Below are 19,806 nucleotides of genomic sequence, written 5' to 3' on the forward strand. Positions count from 1 at the left end.
CATTCCTACAAATAGATATTTTTGGTATGCAGGTCTAAATGACATTACTAAGTGACTCATACGGGTTTTGCTTTCGATCTTGGAACCATTTGGGAAGAAGGTCAGAATGACAGATAGTATGCTGTTTTTGTGCCTGAATTGTTCATCTGTGCCTGCTGCCTAAGCCTTGCAGTGCTTGCACTGTGAATCAGCACCCGGTGGACATAGATAATACATCAGGATATCACCAGTGGACGACGATTTGTGGAAGAATGTAGGCCATACTGTTCTTTTTATTTCTTGTAGGTCTTACTGGTTGTATCTTATTGCCATTCGACAATGGTAGAGTTTATCAACGTTTTTATCTTAAATCTTTCCTTACCATTTAGTGTTTACTATCTTTATAGTTCAGCACTTACAGAGCACTATAGTCCGATTCATGAACGATGGCGGTTCGCGCAGCTCGAGACACTGGCAAGGTTTGCATTGTTACCGGTTCCAAGCAACGGTTGCGGTAAGCACATACACGTGCTCTGCGCTTGAAGAAAGCGTGTATACTGCAAATTATGTCTCTCGCTTGCACGTGCAGAATTCGTCGCTTACCGTCACCATCAGGCATTACAACTCGCAACAAGTGAAATAAAAGTTCACTAAATAACTCACTACGATCACGTTTCATGCTCACATTGGCTGCGACAGTCACAGCAGAGTGCTGAGAACATTACTGAACGCTCATTGGTTGTCGGAGAATGCGTAATGGGTGACGTAGATGAGCAGAACAAGCCTAGGCTGGACCGTCATCGTTCGTGACTCCGACAATAGATGCAGGAGGAACGCCGGAATTTCTGGTTATCCAGTGCATCCAACCTCTGAACATGAACGTGAAATCAAAGAATAAATAACTGAAAATATCAGCCTTCTAGATAGAATACTTACAGGAAAATAATTAAGCAAGTCAATGCAGAACGATTGGCTTTTATTATGTTTGCACTATTAACTTTGAAATAATAAAAAGTAGACTTCCAGCTGGTATTATTTGATAAATAATACATCAAATTGTTCAGCTGAGAGAAAATATTATTAAGAGATAATAATTCGGAAATGTCACTTTTAGATCAATTGCCTTTAAGCCCATGAGGGACGTGTGTATGTGTGTGTGTGTGTGTGTGTGTGTATGTGTGTGTGTTTGTGTGTGTGTTTTGGAAGGACTGGAATAGGGAGGTTGTCTGAAAGAATCACTTTCACCTGTAAAGGTTTAAGACCCTAGCGATACAAGAGGCTCTTTGGGGCGTCAGAGGCGCCGTCAGTACAGAATTTGCACACAGGGTGCCTCATAATTAACAGCGAAAACGAACAATTCCCACGACCAGTAGTTTTGGCTTTGTTTTTAAAGGTTTTACCAAAGAACGGCAGCTAATATATGGGGGACAGAAAGAAAGGGGCGCCCTTCAGTTGATACGTTGCTTATGCTGAAAAATGGAAGAGCGTGGGCGCCAGTTAATGTCGCTTGTGAGTAAAAATTTCCTCTAACCCGCCCCGCATTAACAATGTTTTGGGACAGACTCATAAGCTGAAATTTCTGTCACCATCTTAAAACGAGTTGGATATGGTTGCAGTAAAACTTTCCCACTGTTCGAGGTAGATAATAATCTATTTGATATACAAAAATTTTTGTGACTCATAACTGTAATACATTGCTTGACAACTGCTAAGGAACAACTTACACTTGCTACCTAACAAAAGACCAATGACAGTTAAAGAAACGTAGAGGGCGGGACGTGTTAACCGCAGCGAGGCCTGAGCACGCACAGTTCATGCAGTACGGTGTTTGAAGGAGGTTGTTGTGGAACAGATTAGTGCGACATTCCGTATGGTACGGCAACATGTCTGCAAGACATCATTTGAGTGCTTATGATCGTGGACGAACAGCTGAACGGCTCGAAGTCGATAGTGTGGTCACATTAATGAATGTGTCCGAAAGTGTCATCTCACGATTAAAAAGGTGGAAATGCTTTGCAAAACCATATCGGTGGTCTTAGACGGAACACCATTCCGCAGGAGGACCGATACTTAGCCATAGTGGTGAAAAGTAACAGCCATATCACTCCGAGGCAGATCGCTGCAGACCTTGCAACCGCTAATGGTACATGTGTGCTCCGCCAGAATCAGGCTGGTTTGTATGCTCGGAAGCCTGTTACATGCATCCCACTTCAACCACGACATCGCTGAGAAAGAGTTTATCGGTACAGGGAGCACGTTGGTGGCAGTCAGCAACAGTGGTACAGAGTGATGTTATCCGTCGAATCCCGAGTCACTGTGACAAGTGATTCTGGCCACCAGTTAAGTGTGAAGAGAGAGGGGGCAACACGTCCCACACCACAGTGTGTTGTTGAACGTCATCGGTACGGTCTAAGTGTTACGGTGTGAGCAGTCATTATGTACAATGGCCGAACACCACTGCATATCTTTGCTCGAGATACCATTATAAAAATCGATATTGCAGGGAGGTTATTTGGATCATGACCGTGTGTTTAGGGCTGCAGTAGGTCCCGACTTTATGTTTATCGCCCACAAAGGATCGCTGAGATGTCGGACACATTGAAATGCGGAGGTACTGAACGTATGGAGTGGCCTGTGTAGGTCCTGACATATACCCTATAGAGCATGCCTGGGATGCTCTTGGAAGACGTGTTTCTCAACGAATATCCTCTTCCCGAACCGTGCAAGAACTGGAAACCGCGTTGAGAGAGGAGTCGGACTATATCCCCCAAGAAATCCTCAACAGTTTGGTAGCCAGCACAAATAACAGGTGCAAAAGGTGCATTAATATCCAAGGAGAGCATATTCCGTGCTGAGAGTCCGATATCGACCTTTATGTTGGGAGTCAGACCTGTAGGAAACATGACAGTTATTTATGTCTGTTTTCTGCTGTACCATGTGGTTTAATTGTACCATTTCCTTATAAATATCCACTCCACCTCTATTACCTATGTACTGTGTTTAATGTTACCCATCAATGCCTGTGATTATTCCTGTCCAACAATGTCTCTGTTCCTTAGGCCGCGTCCTATGTTAGCGACAGAAGCGACCGACAGCGAGCGACTTCTGGATACGCGACACTCTAGCGACAAGCAGCAGCATCGGGCGAAAAGCTCGGGTGTCCTGTGTACGAGCGACCATGTCGCACTACAAGATGGCTGCTTAGAGCCAACCAGCTGTTTCTATAAAACGGCGCCCCTAAACTGTAGAATACTGTAGCTGGAGATTAAGGCTACAAAATTAGGTTTACTTAAGAAAATATAGCGGAAAGGAAAGCTGCGCATGACATATACAAAGGGAGGAATCTCCATGGAGAATATCATAAATATCATCAACGACGAAGATCACCAGACAAATTCTTCGAATACACGTGAATGAACAGAGGAGCACTCGACTACCTCATTAATACACTCCTGGAAATGGAAAAAAGAACACATTCACACCGGTGTGTCAGACCCACCATACTTGCTCCGGACACTGCGAGAGGGCTGTACAAGCAATGATCACACGCACGGCACAGCGGACACACCAGGAACCGCGGTGTTGGCCGTCGAATGGCGCTAGCCGCGCAGCATTTGTGCACCGCCGCCGTCAGTGTCAGCCAGTTTGCCGTGGCATACGGAGCTCCATCGCAGTCTTCAACACTCGTAGCATGCCGCGACAGCGTGGACGTGAACCGTATGTGCAGTTGACGGACTTTGAGCGAGGGCGTATAGTGGGCATGCGGGAGGCCGGGTGGACGTACCGCCGAATTGCTCAACACGTGGGGCGTGAGGTCTCCACAGTACATCGATGTTGTCGCCAGTGGTCGGCGGAAGGTGCACGTGCCCGTCGACCTGGGACCGGACCGCAGCGACGCACGGATGCACGCCAAGACCGTAGGATCCTACGCAGTGCCGTAGGGGACCGCACCGCCACTTCCCAGCAAATTAGGGACACTGTTGCTCCTGCGGTATCGGCGAGGACCATTCGCAACCGTCTCCATGAAGCTGGGCTACGGTCCCGCACACCGTTAGGCCGTCTTCCGCTCACGCCCCAACATCGTGCAGCCCGCCTCCAGTGGTGTCGCGACAGGCGTGAATGGAGGGACGAATGGAGACGTGTCGTCTTCAGCGATGAGAGTCGCTTCTGCCTTGGTGCCAATGATGGTCGTATGCGTGTTTGGCGCCGTGCAGGTGAGCGCCACAATCAGGACTGCATACGACCGAGGCACACAGGGCCAACACCCGGCATCATGGCGTGGGGAGCGATCTCCTACACTGGCCGTACACCACTGGTTATCGTCGAGGGGACACTGAATAGTGCACGGTACATCCAAACCGTCATCGAACCCATCGTTCTACCATTCCTAGACCGGCAAGGGAACTTGCTGTTCCAACAGGACAATGCACGTCCGCATGTATCCCGTGCCATCCAACGTGCTCTAGAAGGTGTAAGTCAACTACCCTGGCCAGCAAGATCTCCGGATCTGTCCCCCATTGAGCATGTTTGGGACTGGATGAAGCGTCGTCTCACGCGGTCTGCACGTCCAGCACCAACGCTGGTCCAACTGAGGCGCCAGGTGGAAATGGCATGGCAAGCCGTTCCACAGGACTACATCCAGCATCTCTACGATCGTCTCCATGGGAGAATAGCAGCCTGCATTGCTGCGAAAGGTGGATATACACTGTACTAGTGCCGACATTGTGCATGCTCTGTTGCCTGTGTCTATGTGCCTGTGGTTCTGTCAGTGTGATCATGTGATGTATCTGACCCCAGGAATGTGTCAATAAAGTTTCCCCTTCCTGGGACAATGAATTCACGGTGTTCTTATTTCAATTTCCAGGAGTGTAAATTAAATACGAATGTTTCTGCATGATCAAGCACTTTTAACAGCCAATAAATGCAGAAGAATGACTGACTACATGTCTAACTACCCTAAATACACCAATAAATAGACAAATCGAAACACGACAAATACGGGTTAGCTGTGGTGTAATGGTAGCGTAACACATTGTGATCTAAACAGTCTGTGAAAGTAAAAGCACACAAAATTTTTTAAAAGTAAGTCAAACGTTTTGTGTAATGATTTGTCGAAAAGTATAAAATAAAAAGTATTTGGAAAATATTAGGGAAATTAGGAAACGTTTGGTGCACTTCATTTTCTGTTCATGATTTTGAGCTTCATTCAGAGACACGTAGAACGTTTCTCTGATCTACTTATTTCTTTTACACATATCATTTCATAAAATATTTGATTGATTTCTTTCATTTTTTTATTTTCAAGTTTTATTCAGAAAGCATGATCTTACTGATTCATCGTTTGCCTTCCTTAACGTACTTGATTCAAAGGAAGCCTTTTTGACATTTAAATACCGCACCAATTTATGTTTTTAAGTGCAAACCAGCTAGGCCTTGAACAGATGAAATTTTTGACACTTCATTTACATAGCTTGGCAGCAGCTTTTCGTGAAATATTTCAATTTTTCCTCAATTCATTAAGTTTTCGTTAATTACCCTGATTACTTTCAAGCAGTTAAATATTTTCATGCAATATTAGGCCTCACGCTGGTCACTTTGATACCCCGTTTACCTGTTTCTCTCCCTTTGTTTGGCTATGAAAACTGGGACAAAACCTCATGGTGTAATTTATTGGGAGTCTTGGTTTCTCTCTGCTCACGAGTTTACAATAACGTATCGAGTGTTAATCATACGATAAAATAGTCCTTTCCAAAAATCGTCGTTCCGATATCTTGAACGGTTGATGAGATAGGACGATTTTACGACCACTTGATTCCCGAAGCACAAGAAAGGTTCGGACGCGCCGCGAGCGACCCGTCTGCGGATATATCAATATCTCCAGAATGAAGAGAGATATTATCCCAGCCTCAACTTAAAATACAATTTAGATATATTGGTTACATTTCATACGCAATAATGTATGGCCTTAAACGAACTATACGGAAAGTCTACGCAAAGTGATTTTACCTTTGCAAATTCTTAAAAATTTCGTACAGCCATGTACCCAATTTCGTGCAACACAGTAACTATGACGAATAACGAAAATAAATTCAGACTTTTATCGTTTAAGGACATCAAGCTATAAGATGCGCAAGAATCAAATTTTTTCACCGAATAGTTTTCTTAAAATCGGATGATAAGTATTCCATAGCTGCCGTCGCGTCTGCTCCACTGCTTTGCCGAGAAGACACGTGGCTGTCGCTCTCTGCCGCGCACGCTGCAGCAACGAGATTCTAACGTCGCCAGTTGCAGAGGGAGACAGGCAGCGACACAGATGTCGCTCACGTAGGACACTTCCGTAACTATCTATACCTGTGGTTGCATTTTGTCGCCTGAAGCTGTCGCGCGCTGTCGGTCGCTTCTGTCGCTCACGTTGGACACGGCCTTAGCAGTTGTCAAGCTATGCAATAAACTCCCATAAAACACACACCGGTCGCTGCAGATGGAGTAGAATTAACAGCAGGCGTTCATCCGATTCTCCACCACTAGCGTAATTCATAAAGTGAAACTGTTTGTACGTCCCAGTCGGTTATATGGACTCAGGACATTAAGACGGATCGATGGGAGGATATGATAGAATGGTAGAAGGGCCTAAAAAAGTTAAGATTACGGCTGAACGTTCCGTCGACAGCGCGATCATTAGAGACGGAGCACAAGCTCTGATTGTTGGAGGATGGTGAAGGTTTCAAGGGAACCATCCGACATTTGCGTGGGCCGATTTTCGGGAAAACGTAGAAAACTTACGTCTGAATGGACGGACACGGAATGAACCGTCGCCCTCCCGAATGCGAGTCCAGTGTGATAATCGATGTGCCACCTCGCAAAATGATAGAAAGGACCTATCGTGTTCGAATGCATGCCATACCACACCGCGGACGAAGCTACTCCATTTGTTGGTGTATCGACGTAGGCGACCACAAATAACAGATAACCACTCTCAGCCATGTAACTCACTGTGACAGCAGTGATCTAAACAGATCCTAACGGCACAGGCCAGAGAGGAGTGTCCCGCGTAGTCAATGACAATCGGCTGAAATGCGACAGGAATTGCTGCTATCGGTGAATGCAGCATCTCAGCCACTTTCCGAGCGACCATTGCCAGGGAAACTGCATGCAGTGGAGTCTGGAACCTCGCAAACGACCCAATTACTCATTAGGCGTACAGCAAGTTTTCTATGAACTAAACAACAGAGAAACTGGACAATTGCTGGATTTAGGCGGGAGACGTCGAGTGCACCAACGGCGCAATTATGCGTTTCGCCCGCAGTGTATGCAAGCCTTCATTCAGGCCAGAGACGCGGGATTAGCCGAACGGTCTGGGGCGCTGCAGTCATGGACTGTGCGGCTGGTCCCGGCGGAGGTTCGAGTCCGATCTCGGCAATGGGAGTGTGTGTGTTGTCCTTAGGATAATTTAGGTTAAGTAATGTGTAAGCTTAGGGACTGGTGACCTTAGCAGTTAAGCCCCATAAGATTTCACACAAATGTGAACATTTTTTTTTTTTTTCAGGCCGGAGGTACTAGGGTAATTAAACTGCCGCTGCTCACAAGGTCCAAAGTGGACTGTAACTATCTTATGGCAGCAAAACTTGTTAGATATTCTAATGAATTAACGCGGGACCGATTAACAGTAAAAAAACTTAGTTTCACTTTCGGCCACCAGAAGCAAATCTGGCACTGTGAATACAAGAAAGACTTATTGTCTCCATATGTAGTAGATTAGGAACGGCAGATGGGCAGAAAAGGTCAAATAAGTGAGGAAGGCATAATGTTGATTTTATTATTAACCGCCACTTACGCAGTTAGTTCAATATTAGCACTGGGGACGTCGACGAGATGCTGCATCTGCAAAAAGACGTGATCAACAATTGCTCGCAGCAGTTCCGGTGGAACCTGAGCAACGTGTTTCTGTACACTGGCCTTCAGTTCGGGCAGAGACCGAACGTGTTGCATTAAGCAGATCTTTCACTGGGCGAGTGACATGAGGTGGTGTCCCATCTTGCACGGAAGCAGCGGTTTCCATAGCAGAAATCACATGCTATACAAGGAGGTCTCGATAACATGCAGACGTCATGATACACCTGATAGAACTTCTGGGTGCTTCTGAATGCACACCACCCAGTCACATACAGCTAGAGCAATGACTCTTCGTGCAGAATACGCGATTTAAGAGTTCTTCAAATTCGGCAGTATTTACTGTCCCTTTAGTGTAAAATGTGCCTCGCCACTTCACTGGATATTGCCTGGCCAAATGTCATCAACTCAGATCTGTTCCAGAAACCAAAGAGTAAATTCAGAGCATTGCTGCAGATCTTCAGATTTCAGTTGGTGCACCGCCTGGATCTTGTACGGGGACAAGTCTAAAATAGATCTCAAAATTTCCGTACTGTTGATCATGGGATGGACAATCCTCGTGACACTGCCCAAGCACTAGCACTACCTAGGGCACGTGCTGCATTGCCAGTTACAGCAACGTCAATCTCGTCAATAACTCCCACAGGGATAGGACGCCTTGCTCTTCCAGGTTCCACACGAATCTCACCCGTGCCTTCGAATTTCATTGTCGTCTTCTTTAAACCATTAAAGGACATCGGGCCTCGCCACAGACTTTCCAGTCGGCCGTTATGGCTTGTCAAATGACAGAGTGGATGTTATATGGTCTCAGACACATTGAAAGATCTGAGGCTGGTGGCCCCAATTGGAACTAAGCTTTCTCCGGCGTACATCGGTCCTGCATTAACGCATTAGAATATACACCACGTTTCGTTATCATATGATAATTACAGCCCACAATGGACTTCCGCGAGTAGCTTCACTTTAATTATAGCCACCCAGTAGTTCTATGAAGTTGTACGGGTGTTTTTCGTACCCCCACTTAAGTTTATTCATTCAGGTTATCGTCGGTAGCACGAATCGGGATATTCATTTCAACATTCTCGGTGACCACGTATTTCCAGTTCTTCGTCTTTATAATAAGTGTGCTGTCGACTCTTTCATCTTCCAAGGCCGGCCGGTGTGGCCGAGCGGTTCGAGGCGCTTCAGTCTAGAACCGCGCGACCGCTACGGTCGCAGGTTCGAATCCTTCCTAGGGCATGGATGTGTGTGATGTCGTTTGGTTGGTTAGGTTTAAGCAGTTCTAAGGTCTATGGGACTGATGACCTCAGATGTTAAGTCCCATAGTGTTCAGAGCCATTTGAACCATTTGAACCATCTTCCAAGATGATAACTGTGTTTACAGGAATGCACACACACGTTCCTGGTTTGAGGACAGTCTGTCAGCCCATCGCACATCGGCTGGCTCGCTAAATCCCCTGATCTTCATGCAACAGAAAATGTCTGGAACAATTTGGAACAATAAGTGGAACGCAGCAGTCAATATCCCCGAAATTTGGTAGCGCCACTGGATCTAATCATCAACGAACCCTAATGCTGGATACGGCATGCATGAAGAAACTTGCGATCTCTCTTCCTCGTTGAACTGAGATCATTATTAAGGCTACATGCAGTATTACGTGATGTCTCCTGGGAGCGACTTATTTTTGTCCAGCGTTCTTATGAACAGGTAACATCGGACGTGAACACAGAGTCGATATCTACAGAATTAAAAGAGGGAGAAGATCGACTACTTGTACCTTGACTTTACCATTTTATCCGTATGATTGCTAGGCTCCACAGTATTATCTATAAAACTCGGGTACATGGTGCATTAGTAAATTCAAGTCACTTATTTGTGAAAAATATAAAAAAAACTTTGGTCTGGAAAGTATTATCGGCGAGTTAGCTGTCTTGGAAATGGGGATCACTTTTGGAATGAGGATCCATGAGGCCCTCCGCTGCAAAGTTGACGTTTAAACAGGTAGGCGGAACTCAATTACTCAAATACTAGCGATCCTGTCCGATGCACACCACTGGTATTCCCGTAGTTTCCACTGGAGCACCAAGAACCACGTGACTCTCAGCATATACGTCTGTTTACTAGCCTGCGGCCCCCCCTGCGCGCAAACACTGGAGTTGTCTTCCTAATGACACATTTCATCAGCAGTTGTAAGCGCTTTGCAACACGCACAAAGAACCTTCCATTGCTGGCGGTTGTGGAGGCGACAGCATTACACTGGCACCTGGCAAATGTGATATGTACCGAAAACTTTGCGACTCTCTGTCATTCTATGCGATACAAACTGACATGTTACGACAGCAATCCGAAATAAAAGGTCTTCTGTTTTTTGGTGACGTAGAGAAACTGTCAATATGGTTGTTGGCCGCTATTTTGGTGACGTAGAGACACTGTTAATATGATTGTTGCCTACGTTTCCTCTACAACCACAGAACCGCGCACGCGCTTCGCTCTGATGCTCATTGTAAGTCTTGGTGAGGCAGACATTCAAAGTGGAGCTCCCGCTGAATGCGGTTACACGAATTTTGAACGGAAAACGCGTTAAACCGGTGAAATTAATTGCCAACTGCTGCAAATGTATGGCTAATCATGCGCGTGGGTCAAAAACGTTCGCAAATGGTGTAGAGAGCTTACAGCTGGTCGTGCTGAAATTCACGACGGAGAACGGAGTAGTAGGCCATCAATTTCTGACGAGTCAGTCGCGAACATTATTGAAATGATGCGTAAAGATCGGAAAATTACTCTGCTCCCTGCCTTCTGGTTCCTCAGGTTTTCCGAAGCACCGTCCGCAGGATTTTAACGGAAAAGCTGCAATATGAGATGTTTTCCATATGGGTAAAGCGTATGCTGGCAGAAAAGTATAAACAGCAACAAATTGATTCTGCTTGCGAAATTCTTCGTCTCTATCAGACGAAAAGGACAACTTCTAGAGCTCGATTGTCACGGCTGACAAAACCTGGGCATTCCACTTCACACCTGGCCGGCCAGTGTGGCCGTGCGGTTCTAGGCGCTTCAGTCTGGAACCGCGCGACCGCTACGGTCGCAGGTTCGAATCCTGCCTCGGGCATGGATGTGTGTGATGTCCTTAGGTTAGTTAGGTTTAAGTAGTTCTAAGTTCTAGGGGACTGATGACCATAGATGTTAAGTCCCATAGTGCTCAGAGCCATTTGAACCATTTTTGAACCACTTCACACCTGAGACAAAACAACAGCCACGCGAGTGGCTGCATCCATCTTCGCCAAGCAGTAAAAATTCAAAGAAACAAAGTCTGCTGGTGAAGTCAGGCCAACTGCGTTTTGGGACCAGAAGGGGTACTCTATCTGCTTGCTGGGACAAGTCCGATTCAGAACTGGAGAAGACGAATGTCGAGACTGGGCGTAAGTATTATCCACGACAAAGCCCGCCCACACGTCGCCCGTCAAACTCGATCTCCTTCAAAACTCTGGTTGGCACGGCATCACCAGCCCACCATACAGTCCGGAATTGGCACCCAACGACAACCACCTGCTCCCTAATTTGACAGAATATTTGTCTGCACGGCGGTTCCGCTCCGACGACGAGGTCAAACATGAGGATCAACACTTCCCGAAGAGCATGGCGGCGAGCTGGTATGACACGGGTATTGCAAAACTGTTGGAATCTCTACATAAATGCATCGACCAAAATGGTGATTACGTAGAAAAATAAAACATTCTCCAAACTTAAAAATAATGTAATTACTATAGAAAATAAACTGTTGTTTGTATGGCTAAAAGTATTGGAGACTTTACTATGGGACTGCCCTCGTAAATCAATATCCGTCTTCTTTGTCAGGGCAGTATGGCACATGTGCACCCATATCTTGTGGCTGACTGACAGTTACTCATGAAGTGTCGGAATTGTCTTGTAACGGACGATTATCGCAGTGAGAGAGGGTAGGGGTGAAACCTGGTGGCAGCATATGTCCTGTTCTTCTCAATTTTTACAAATTGGCCACCCATGTTTCACCGTTTCCATCTGAATAACGGAACATTTCATCAGACACAGACACATAGGATTAAGCTCGGAATGTTGGCACACAGTCACCTGATCAGCAGTTTCACGCCCACACTTGCCTCACACTTCTTTGTACATGTACACGTAAATCATACTCCGCAAGCCACCACCGTTAATTGATCCCCCCTTCCCTGTTCCACTCACGAATGGCGCGTGGGAAGTACGATTGTCAGCAAGCCTCTGTATTGGCTCTAATTTCTCGAATTTTCTCATCGTGGTAACTTCGTAAGCTGTACACTATGTGATCAAAAGTACACAGACACTGGCTGAAAACGACCTACAAGTTCGTGGCGCCCTCCATCGGCAATGCTAGAATTTAATGTGGTGTTGGGACAACCTTAGCCTTGATAGTTTCCATTCTCGCAGCTTCCATTCAATCAGGTGCTGGAAGGTTTCTTGGGGAATGGCAGCCCATTCTTCACGGAGTGCTGCACTAAGGAGAGGTATTGATGTCGACTGGTGAGACCTGGCACGAAGTCGGCGTTCCAAAACATCCCAAAGGTGGTCTATAGTATTCAGGTCAGAACTCTGTGAAGGCCAGTCCATTACAGGGATGTTATTGTCGTGTAACCACTCTGCCACAGACCGTGCATTATGAACAGGTGCTCGAACGTGCTGAAAGATGCAATCGCCATCCCCGAATTGCTCTTCAGCAGTGGGAAGCAAGAAGGTGCTTAAAAGATCAATGTAGACCTGTGCTGTGATAGTGCCACGCAAACTACAAGAGGTGCAAACTCCCTCCATGAAAAACACGACCACACAATAACACCATCGCCTCCGAATTTTACTCTTGGCACTACACCCGCTAGCAGATGATGTTCACCGGGCATTCGCTATACCCACACCCTGCCGTCGGATTGCCGCTATACCCACACCCTGCCGCCGGATTGCCACATTCTGTACTCCACACAACGTTTTTCCACAGTGCAATCGTCCAATGTTCATGCTCCTTACACCAAGCGAGGCGTCGTCTGGCATTTACCAGCGCGACGTGTGGCTTATGAGCAACCGCTCGACCACGAAACCCAAGTTTTCTCACCCCCCACCTAACTGTCATAGTATTTGCAGTGGATCCTGATGCAGTTTGGAATTCCTGTGTGATGGTCTGGATAGATATTGTCTATTACACATTACGACCCTCTTCAACTGTCGGCGGTCTCTGTCAGTCAACAGACGAGGTCGGCCTGTACACTTTTGTGCTGTAAGTGTCCCTTCACGTTTCCACTTCACTATCACATCGGAAACAGTGGGCCTAGGGATGTTTAGGAGTGTGGAAATCTCGTGTATATACGTATGACACAAGTGACATGCGATCACCTGACTATGTTCGAAGTCCGTCAGTTCTGCGGAGCGCCCCATTCTGCTCTCTCACGATATCTAATGTCTACTAAGGTCGCTGATATGGTGTACCTGGTAGAAGGTGGCAGCATAATGCACCTAATATGAAATACGTATGTCTTTGGGGGTGTCTGGATACTTTTGATCACATAATGTAAGTGGTAGGATGTAATATGTTGTACGACTCTTCCCAGAAAGGGCTCGCTCGGAATGTCAATAGTAAATCTCTTCATGATGCACGGTGCCTCTCTTTTAACGTCTGTACTGGAGTTTGTTGAGCATCTCTGTAACCCTGTCGCGCCGACCAAATGACCCCATGACGAAACGTGCTGCTCTTTGTTGGATCTTCTCTACCTGTTCTATGAGTCCTACCTGTTAAGGGTCCCATATTGATGCGTAATGCTCAAGAATCGGTCGAACAAGGACCTTGTAGCCTCTTCCTTCAAGAATGAGTAACATTACCTTAAGATTGTTCCTATAATTTCAGCGAGATATCTGACTTTCTTGTTATTTGTTTTATGTGGTCATCCCACTTATGATCACTCTGGATAGTTACTCCTAGATATTTTTCGATGGATACTGTTTCCAGCAATTTGTCGCCAAGAGAGTAATTGTACAGTCGTGGATTTCTTTTCGTGTGTGTGCATTCAGGGACAACTGCCAGAGCCCACACCACTGATCAATCCACTGCAGGTCATTCTGCAAATCTGTACCGTCTTCAGGAGTTGCTGCTTTCTTGTGGACAAGCACGTCGTCTTCGAATAGTCCTTAAGAGCTTATTACACTTTTTTTAGATCGTTTATATACACTGTAAACAGTAATGGTCCTATCAAACTTTCCTGTGGTGCTCCGGAAACCACCTTTACACCTGTCGATTTTTTTCCGTTAAAAGTGACTTGTTCAGTTCTACCTGCAAGGAAGTCTTGAATCCAGTAGCAAATCTGGTCCAATACTCTGTAAGCTCGTGCTTTTTTCACTAAACGGTAGTGCAGGGTTGTGTCAGATGCCTTCCTGAATTCAAGCAATACGGCATCTACCTGAGCGCCATTTCTACAGCGCTACAGATCTCATGGAAAAACAGAGCGACCTGAGTTTCACAAGACCTCTGTTTGTGGAATTCATGTTGATTTTGAAGAGGAGATTTTCGTTCTCCGAAAACCTCATAATTCTTGTGCGTAAAACATGGACCATAATTCTGCAACAGATTGATGTCAACGATGTAGGCCTATAATTGAGAGCATCTGTCCTACGACCTTTCACCACCAGGATTCGAACTGGCCAGTACCATAGCAGCCCCAACTACAGTATCGAATTTTAGACAAATGCGTAGTAATTAATTTGCTAAAGCTGTATTCCACACAGTCCAGAGCGGATTTGTCTCTTTGCTCAAGGCCGGCCACTGTGGCCGAGCTGTTCTAGGCGCTTCCGTCTGGAACCGCGCGACCGCTACGGTCGCAGGTTCGAATCCTGCCTCGGGCATTGATGTGTGTGATGTCCTTAGGTTAGTTAGGTTTAAGTAGTTGTAAGTTCTAGGGGACTGATGAAATGGCTCTGAGCACTATGGGACTTAACTTCTAAGGTCATCAGTCGCCTAGAACTTAGAACTAATTAAACCTAACTAACCTAAAGACATCACACACATCCATGCCCGAGGCAGGATTCGAACCTGCGACCGTAGCGGTGGCTCGGTTCCAGACTGTAGCGCCTAGAACCGCTCGGCCACTCCGGCCGGAGGGACTGACGACCTCAGATGTTAAGTCCCATAGTGCTCAGAGCCATTTGAACCATTTTCTTTGCTCAAAATATGTTTAGTTTGTCACTTACCGAAAACCCCTCGCTGACCTTGGACGAGTTTCACGGAAACATTGGCAAACTGAGAATTCATGAGCGAATAGAACGATTGGGTTGGGGGTCCTGGTAGTGGCACTGGTTCCACAGCTGGACCGCTGAATATTTTTAACATCATACAGATAAAATGCACGAACATGGAATGACACCAACAACACATTACATTTACCCTTAGTAACAGTACTTTACTTACCTTTGGTGCTGCCATCTGAATATACAGACCCCTGTAGTGTAAATTCTGTTGCCGGCAGTGAACCAAAACTTTCGGCGTGTATCTCGCAATACGTCTGATCATCGACACACCTGTAATAGTGAACGACTTTTTCACTACTAAAAATACATAACAATGAAATGTAGGAGCATTGTGAGGATCGGATGTAGTTACTGTTGATTTTCCGAAAATTAAAAAAAAAAATGTAGCAGACCAAATACTACTCATTGTGTACCCGAACACCACCGACAAAATTTCCGAAGTTGTCCTGGTAATTCTTCTGAGTGTGATGGTATGAGTGACACATGGCTTCCTGTGGCACGTTACAGAGTGCTAATCGATTCGTTAGGCCTTTTACCGCTGTATCTCTGAAAATAGCTTCACGACAGTGAAAATGCCTATAATATGCAATCACCAAAGCTTACAACACAAAATAGAGAAGAATGCAATAACACTCAGGTGCAAAAACACTGTGATGTGGTTTCCGTCGCTGCAGGAACAGCTCAGCGTAGCATGTACATCTACATACATACTCCGAAAGCCACCGTACGCCTCGTGACGGTGGGTGCCCTGTACCATCACTGTACTCCGTACGCCGAGAGAGCAGCGCTGACAGCTGGCAGCGCAGTTACCAGTGTTCGACAAGGACGGGCAGCGAGCCAGCAGCGGTCGCACAGCACTGCGACAACACTGGGGCGTTGCCGCGGCAACGTAAACGATCTGATTGGCCGTCGTGGATGCGCAAAGTACGTGCGCCAAGACCGCGTCAACTGTCAGAGGTCTTCTCTCGCCGTACGCACTGTAGACGCTTCCTTTCCTTTTCTACTCCCAAATAGAGCAAGGGAAAAATAATTGTCTGCGTGCCTCCGTATGAGCCCTAATTTCTCGTATCATATATGCGTGGCCCTTACGCAAAATGTACGTTGGTGGCAGTAGAATCGTTCTGCAGCCAGCTTCAAATATCAGTTCCCTAAATTTTCTCAATAGTGCTCCTCGAAAAGATCGTCGCCTTCCCTCCAGGGATTATCACTTGAGCTCCCAAAGCATCTCCGTAATATTTTCGTGTTGCTCGAATCTGCTGATAACTGAATTATTTTGGTGTCTTCCTTTAATCTGACCTGATGCGGACCCCAAACACTCGAGCAGTACTTAAGAATAGGTGTCACTAGGGTCCTACATGCTGTCTTTTTTACAAATGAACCACACTTTCCCAAAATCCTCCCAATAAACCAAAGTCGACTATCCGCCTTCGCTGCAACAATCCTCATATGCTCGTTCCATTTCATGTCTCTTTGCAACGTTGCGTCCAGAAATTCAAACAACGTGAATATGTCAAGCAGAACACTACTAATGCTGTGTTGGAACATTATGGGTTTGTTTTTCCTGCTAATCTGCATTAACTTACATTTTTCTGCATTTACAGCTAGCTGCCATTCTTCACAACAGCTAGAAATGTTATCGAAGTCATCTCACCCAATGACATGCTGCTGTTCCACTGCATTCTGTGATCAGCTCATCATCAGTAAATCTATCCGTTCTGTTGCATACAACGAACACTGTAGGAATAACAAGTCCAAGATGGAAGCGAACAGTGCTGAATGCAAGCTTGAGGGCGGAGAGTAAAGTGGACGGTACGTTACCGACAGCAAGTGCCACGAGTGAATGGAACTAGTTTGTTTTCAAACAAGACTTTTGTCGCACACCGACGATATTTCCACTAATATGCAGATTTTTTCAGTGCAATTCAGTTACAAAGATAGATAGGTGTCAGAAGTGAAACAAAATTCAGTTATTCCATAACGAGCCACCGTACACAACGAGTCTCTTTTACTAAAATACTCAAAAATATATACCACCGAAATGTTATCGTCAGAGCTTGGTTTTACCCTGTATACGACACTGGGTTCATCAAGTGCAGGTAGCATGTTGTTGTTGTTGTGGTCTTCAGTCCTGAGACTGGTTTGATGCAGCTCTCCATGCTTCTCTACCCTCCAAAAGCTTCATCTCCCAGTACCTACTGCAACCTACATCCTTCTGAATCTGTTTAGTGTATTCATCCCTTAGTCTCCCTCTACGATTTTCACCCTCCGCACTGCCGTGCAACACTAAATTGGTGATCCCTCGATGCCTCAGAATATGTTCTACCAACCGACCCCTTCTTCTAGTTAAGTTGTGCCACAAACTCCTCTTCTCCCCAATTCTATTCAATATCTCCTCACTAGTTATGTGATCTACCCATCTAACCTTCAGCATTCTTCTGTAGCACCACATTTCGAAAACTTCTATTCTCTTTTTGTCTAAACTATTTATCGTCCACGTTTCACTTCCATACATGGCTACACTCCATACGAATACTTTCAGAAACGACTTACTGACACTTAAATCTATACTCGATGTTAACAAATTTCTCTTCTTCAGAAACGCTTTCCTTGCCATTGCCAGTCTACACTTTATATCCTCTCTACTGCGACCATCATCAGTTATTTTGCTCCCCAAATAGCAAAACTCCTTTACTACTTTAAGTGTCTCATTTCCTAATCTAACTGCCTTGTGATGACTGGGTGTCGTGTGATGTCCTTAGGTTAGTTAGGTTTAAGTAGTTCTAAGTTCTAGGGGACTGATGACCATAGATGTTAAGTCCCATAGTGCTCAGAGCCATTTGAACCATTTTGAACCTAATCTAATTCCCTCAGCATCACCCGACTTATTTCGACTACATTCCATTATCCTTGTTTTGATTTTGTTGATGTTCATCTTATACCCTCCTTTCAAGACATAGTCCATTCCGTTCAACTGCTCTTCCAAGTCCTTTGCTGTTTCTGACAGAATTACAATGTCATCGACTAACCTTAAAGTTTTAATTTCTTCTCCATGGATTTTAATTCCTACTCCGTATTTTTTTATTGTTTCCTTTACTGTTTGCTCAAATACAGATTGAATAATATTGGGGATAGCATATGCATTGAATAATAACAAATGAATAATGACGTGTTAATAGGAAACTACATGTCTACAGCGGGAATTTAGCTTTTACGAGTAAAGAAGCCCGGCAGCAGTAAGTCTGGTGGAAGCATCCAAGAAAAGTCGTTTGAGAGTAAATAGTGTTACTCAAACATTGTTGAACAAGTAGGCACTTTTGACATTCTTGCTAACGAAACTTAACCGCTACTGCAAGAATCGTTTACGCCGTCCGCACACATAGCGACTGAAAACGAACCGAACGGGCAGGCGATGTACATAGGCAACGCAATTCCGCATTCGGGGAAACTCGGAAATAAGAAACGGCAGTTGCCGTGTGTGAGCATGGAGGAGAGGGAGAGTGTTGTTTGTCGCACCCTAGCATCTTTTGCTTACACTCGGCATGTCGACCGCAGATTCAAGCTCAGAGGGGAGTTCTCTATTACGAAAAAGAAGAAAACTCTTGATTCGTCCGTACATGGAAAGAAATGTAAACTGCGGGATTTCTGTAGCAGGCACAGAGCTGTAACAGACAGATTCAAAATTTGTAGCTTTTTATAGAACGAATAAAGAGTGCTCCACTAATTTGGGCGTAGTTGATTTCTTTCGCCATAACACAGCTTTACTTTTATTTTAAAAACTTAAGTACCTTGAGATTTATATACCGGTACACGGAAATGCGATAGTGGTTTGTGCTCGTTAAATGATGTGCATGTGAACACAATTGTGTTTACATGTACCAGAGATTTTTGGCTGTTCACTGTTCGGTTCCACATGACAATGTAATTTTACAGAACGACAAAGGCAGTTAGTTGCACAAAATTTGTTTACAATTTTTTGAACATTTTCTTCCAATGACGTGCAGTTAATATTACTTCAAACAATATACGGACAGTACCTTTCCTGGCCAAGACAAGACTATTAATATCCAAACATAGGCCTTAATTTGAGGAAGAAGTTTCTGAGAATGTACGTTTGGAGCACAGCATTGTATAGCAGTGAAACACGGACTGAGTGAATGACAACCGGAACAAAAGAGAATCGAAGCTTTTGAGATGTGGCACTACACACGAATGTTGAAAATTAGGGGGACTGATAAGTTAAGCAGAAACGACGAGGAGAAGGTACGTATGGAAAACACTGACAAGAATAACGGAAAGGATGATAGGATATCTGTGTAGACATCAGGGATTAACTTCCATGGTAATACAGGAAGCTGTAGAGAGCAAAAACTGTAGAGGAAGGTAGAGATCGGAATCATCTAACAGTCTTGTTTTTTTAAGTAAGTATCGTTTTGAAATTAAAAAAAAAACGTGCTAAGATATCTCAATAATTTTATTTTTACATGAAAGCCTGTACCTTAATCTACGCACTGACACCATTACAGTCTGATTTTTCCTTGTTTACGTTGTGTACTGAGTGTTTAAGATGCCTCCGATAATCGTGAGTCCCACCGACTGTGAAGTACAGGCTGTTATAAGATTTCTTAGTGCTAAAGGCCTAAAAG

The 19,806-nt window shown here is 45.1% G+C and overlaps 1 protein-coding gene across 9 annotated transcripts in view; it reads right to left on the minus strand.

Moving 5' to 3' along the window:
• The window catches only part of LOC126457865 (uncharacterized), a 277,897-nt gene that overhangs the window by 222,951 nt on the left and 35,140 nt on the right, over positions 1-19,806 (minus strand). For 3 of the 9 annotated variants that reach the window (XM_050094517.1, XM_050094514.1, XM_050094513.1), the window contains exon 2: positions 15,324-15,433. The exons of 2 other annotated variants lie outside the window; for them this stretch is intronic. In XM_050094517.1, the coding sequence (XP_049950474.1) occupies positions 15,324-15,425 (102 nt within the window). In that variant the 5' untranslated portion in view covers positions 15,426-15,433. Of the gene's footprint in view, positions 1-15,106; positions 15,229-15,323; positions 15,434-15,555; positions 15,792-15,874; positions 15,957-19,806 lie in introns of those variants that run through there. 4 more of the 9 variants (XM_050094518.1, XM_050094512.1, XM_050094516.1 and 1 more) reach the window with 4 other exon arrangements.

Source organism: Schistocerca serialis, chromosome 2, assembly GCF_023864345.2.
Source record: "Schistocerca serialis cubense isolate TAMUIC-IGC-003099 chromosome 2, iqSchSeri2.2, whole genome shotgun sequence".
Classification (NCBI taxonomy): domain Eukaryota; kingdom Metazoa; phylum Arthropoda; class Insecta; order Orthoptera; family Acrididae; genus Schistocerca; species Schistocerca serialis.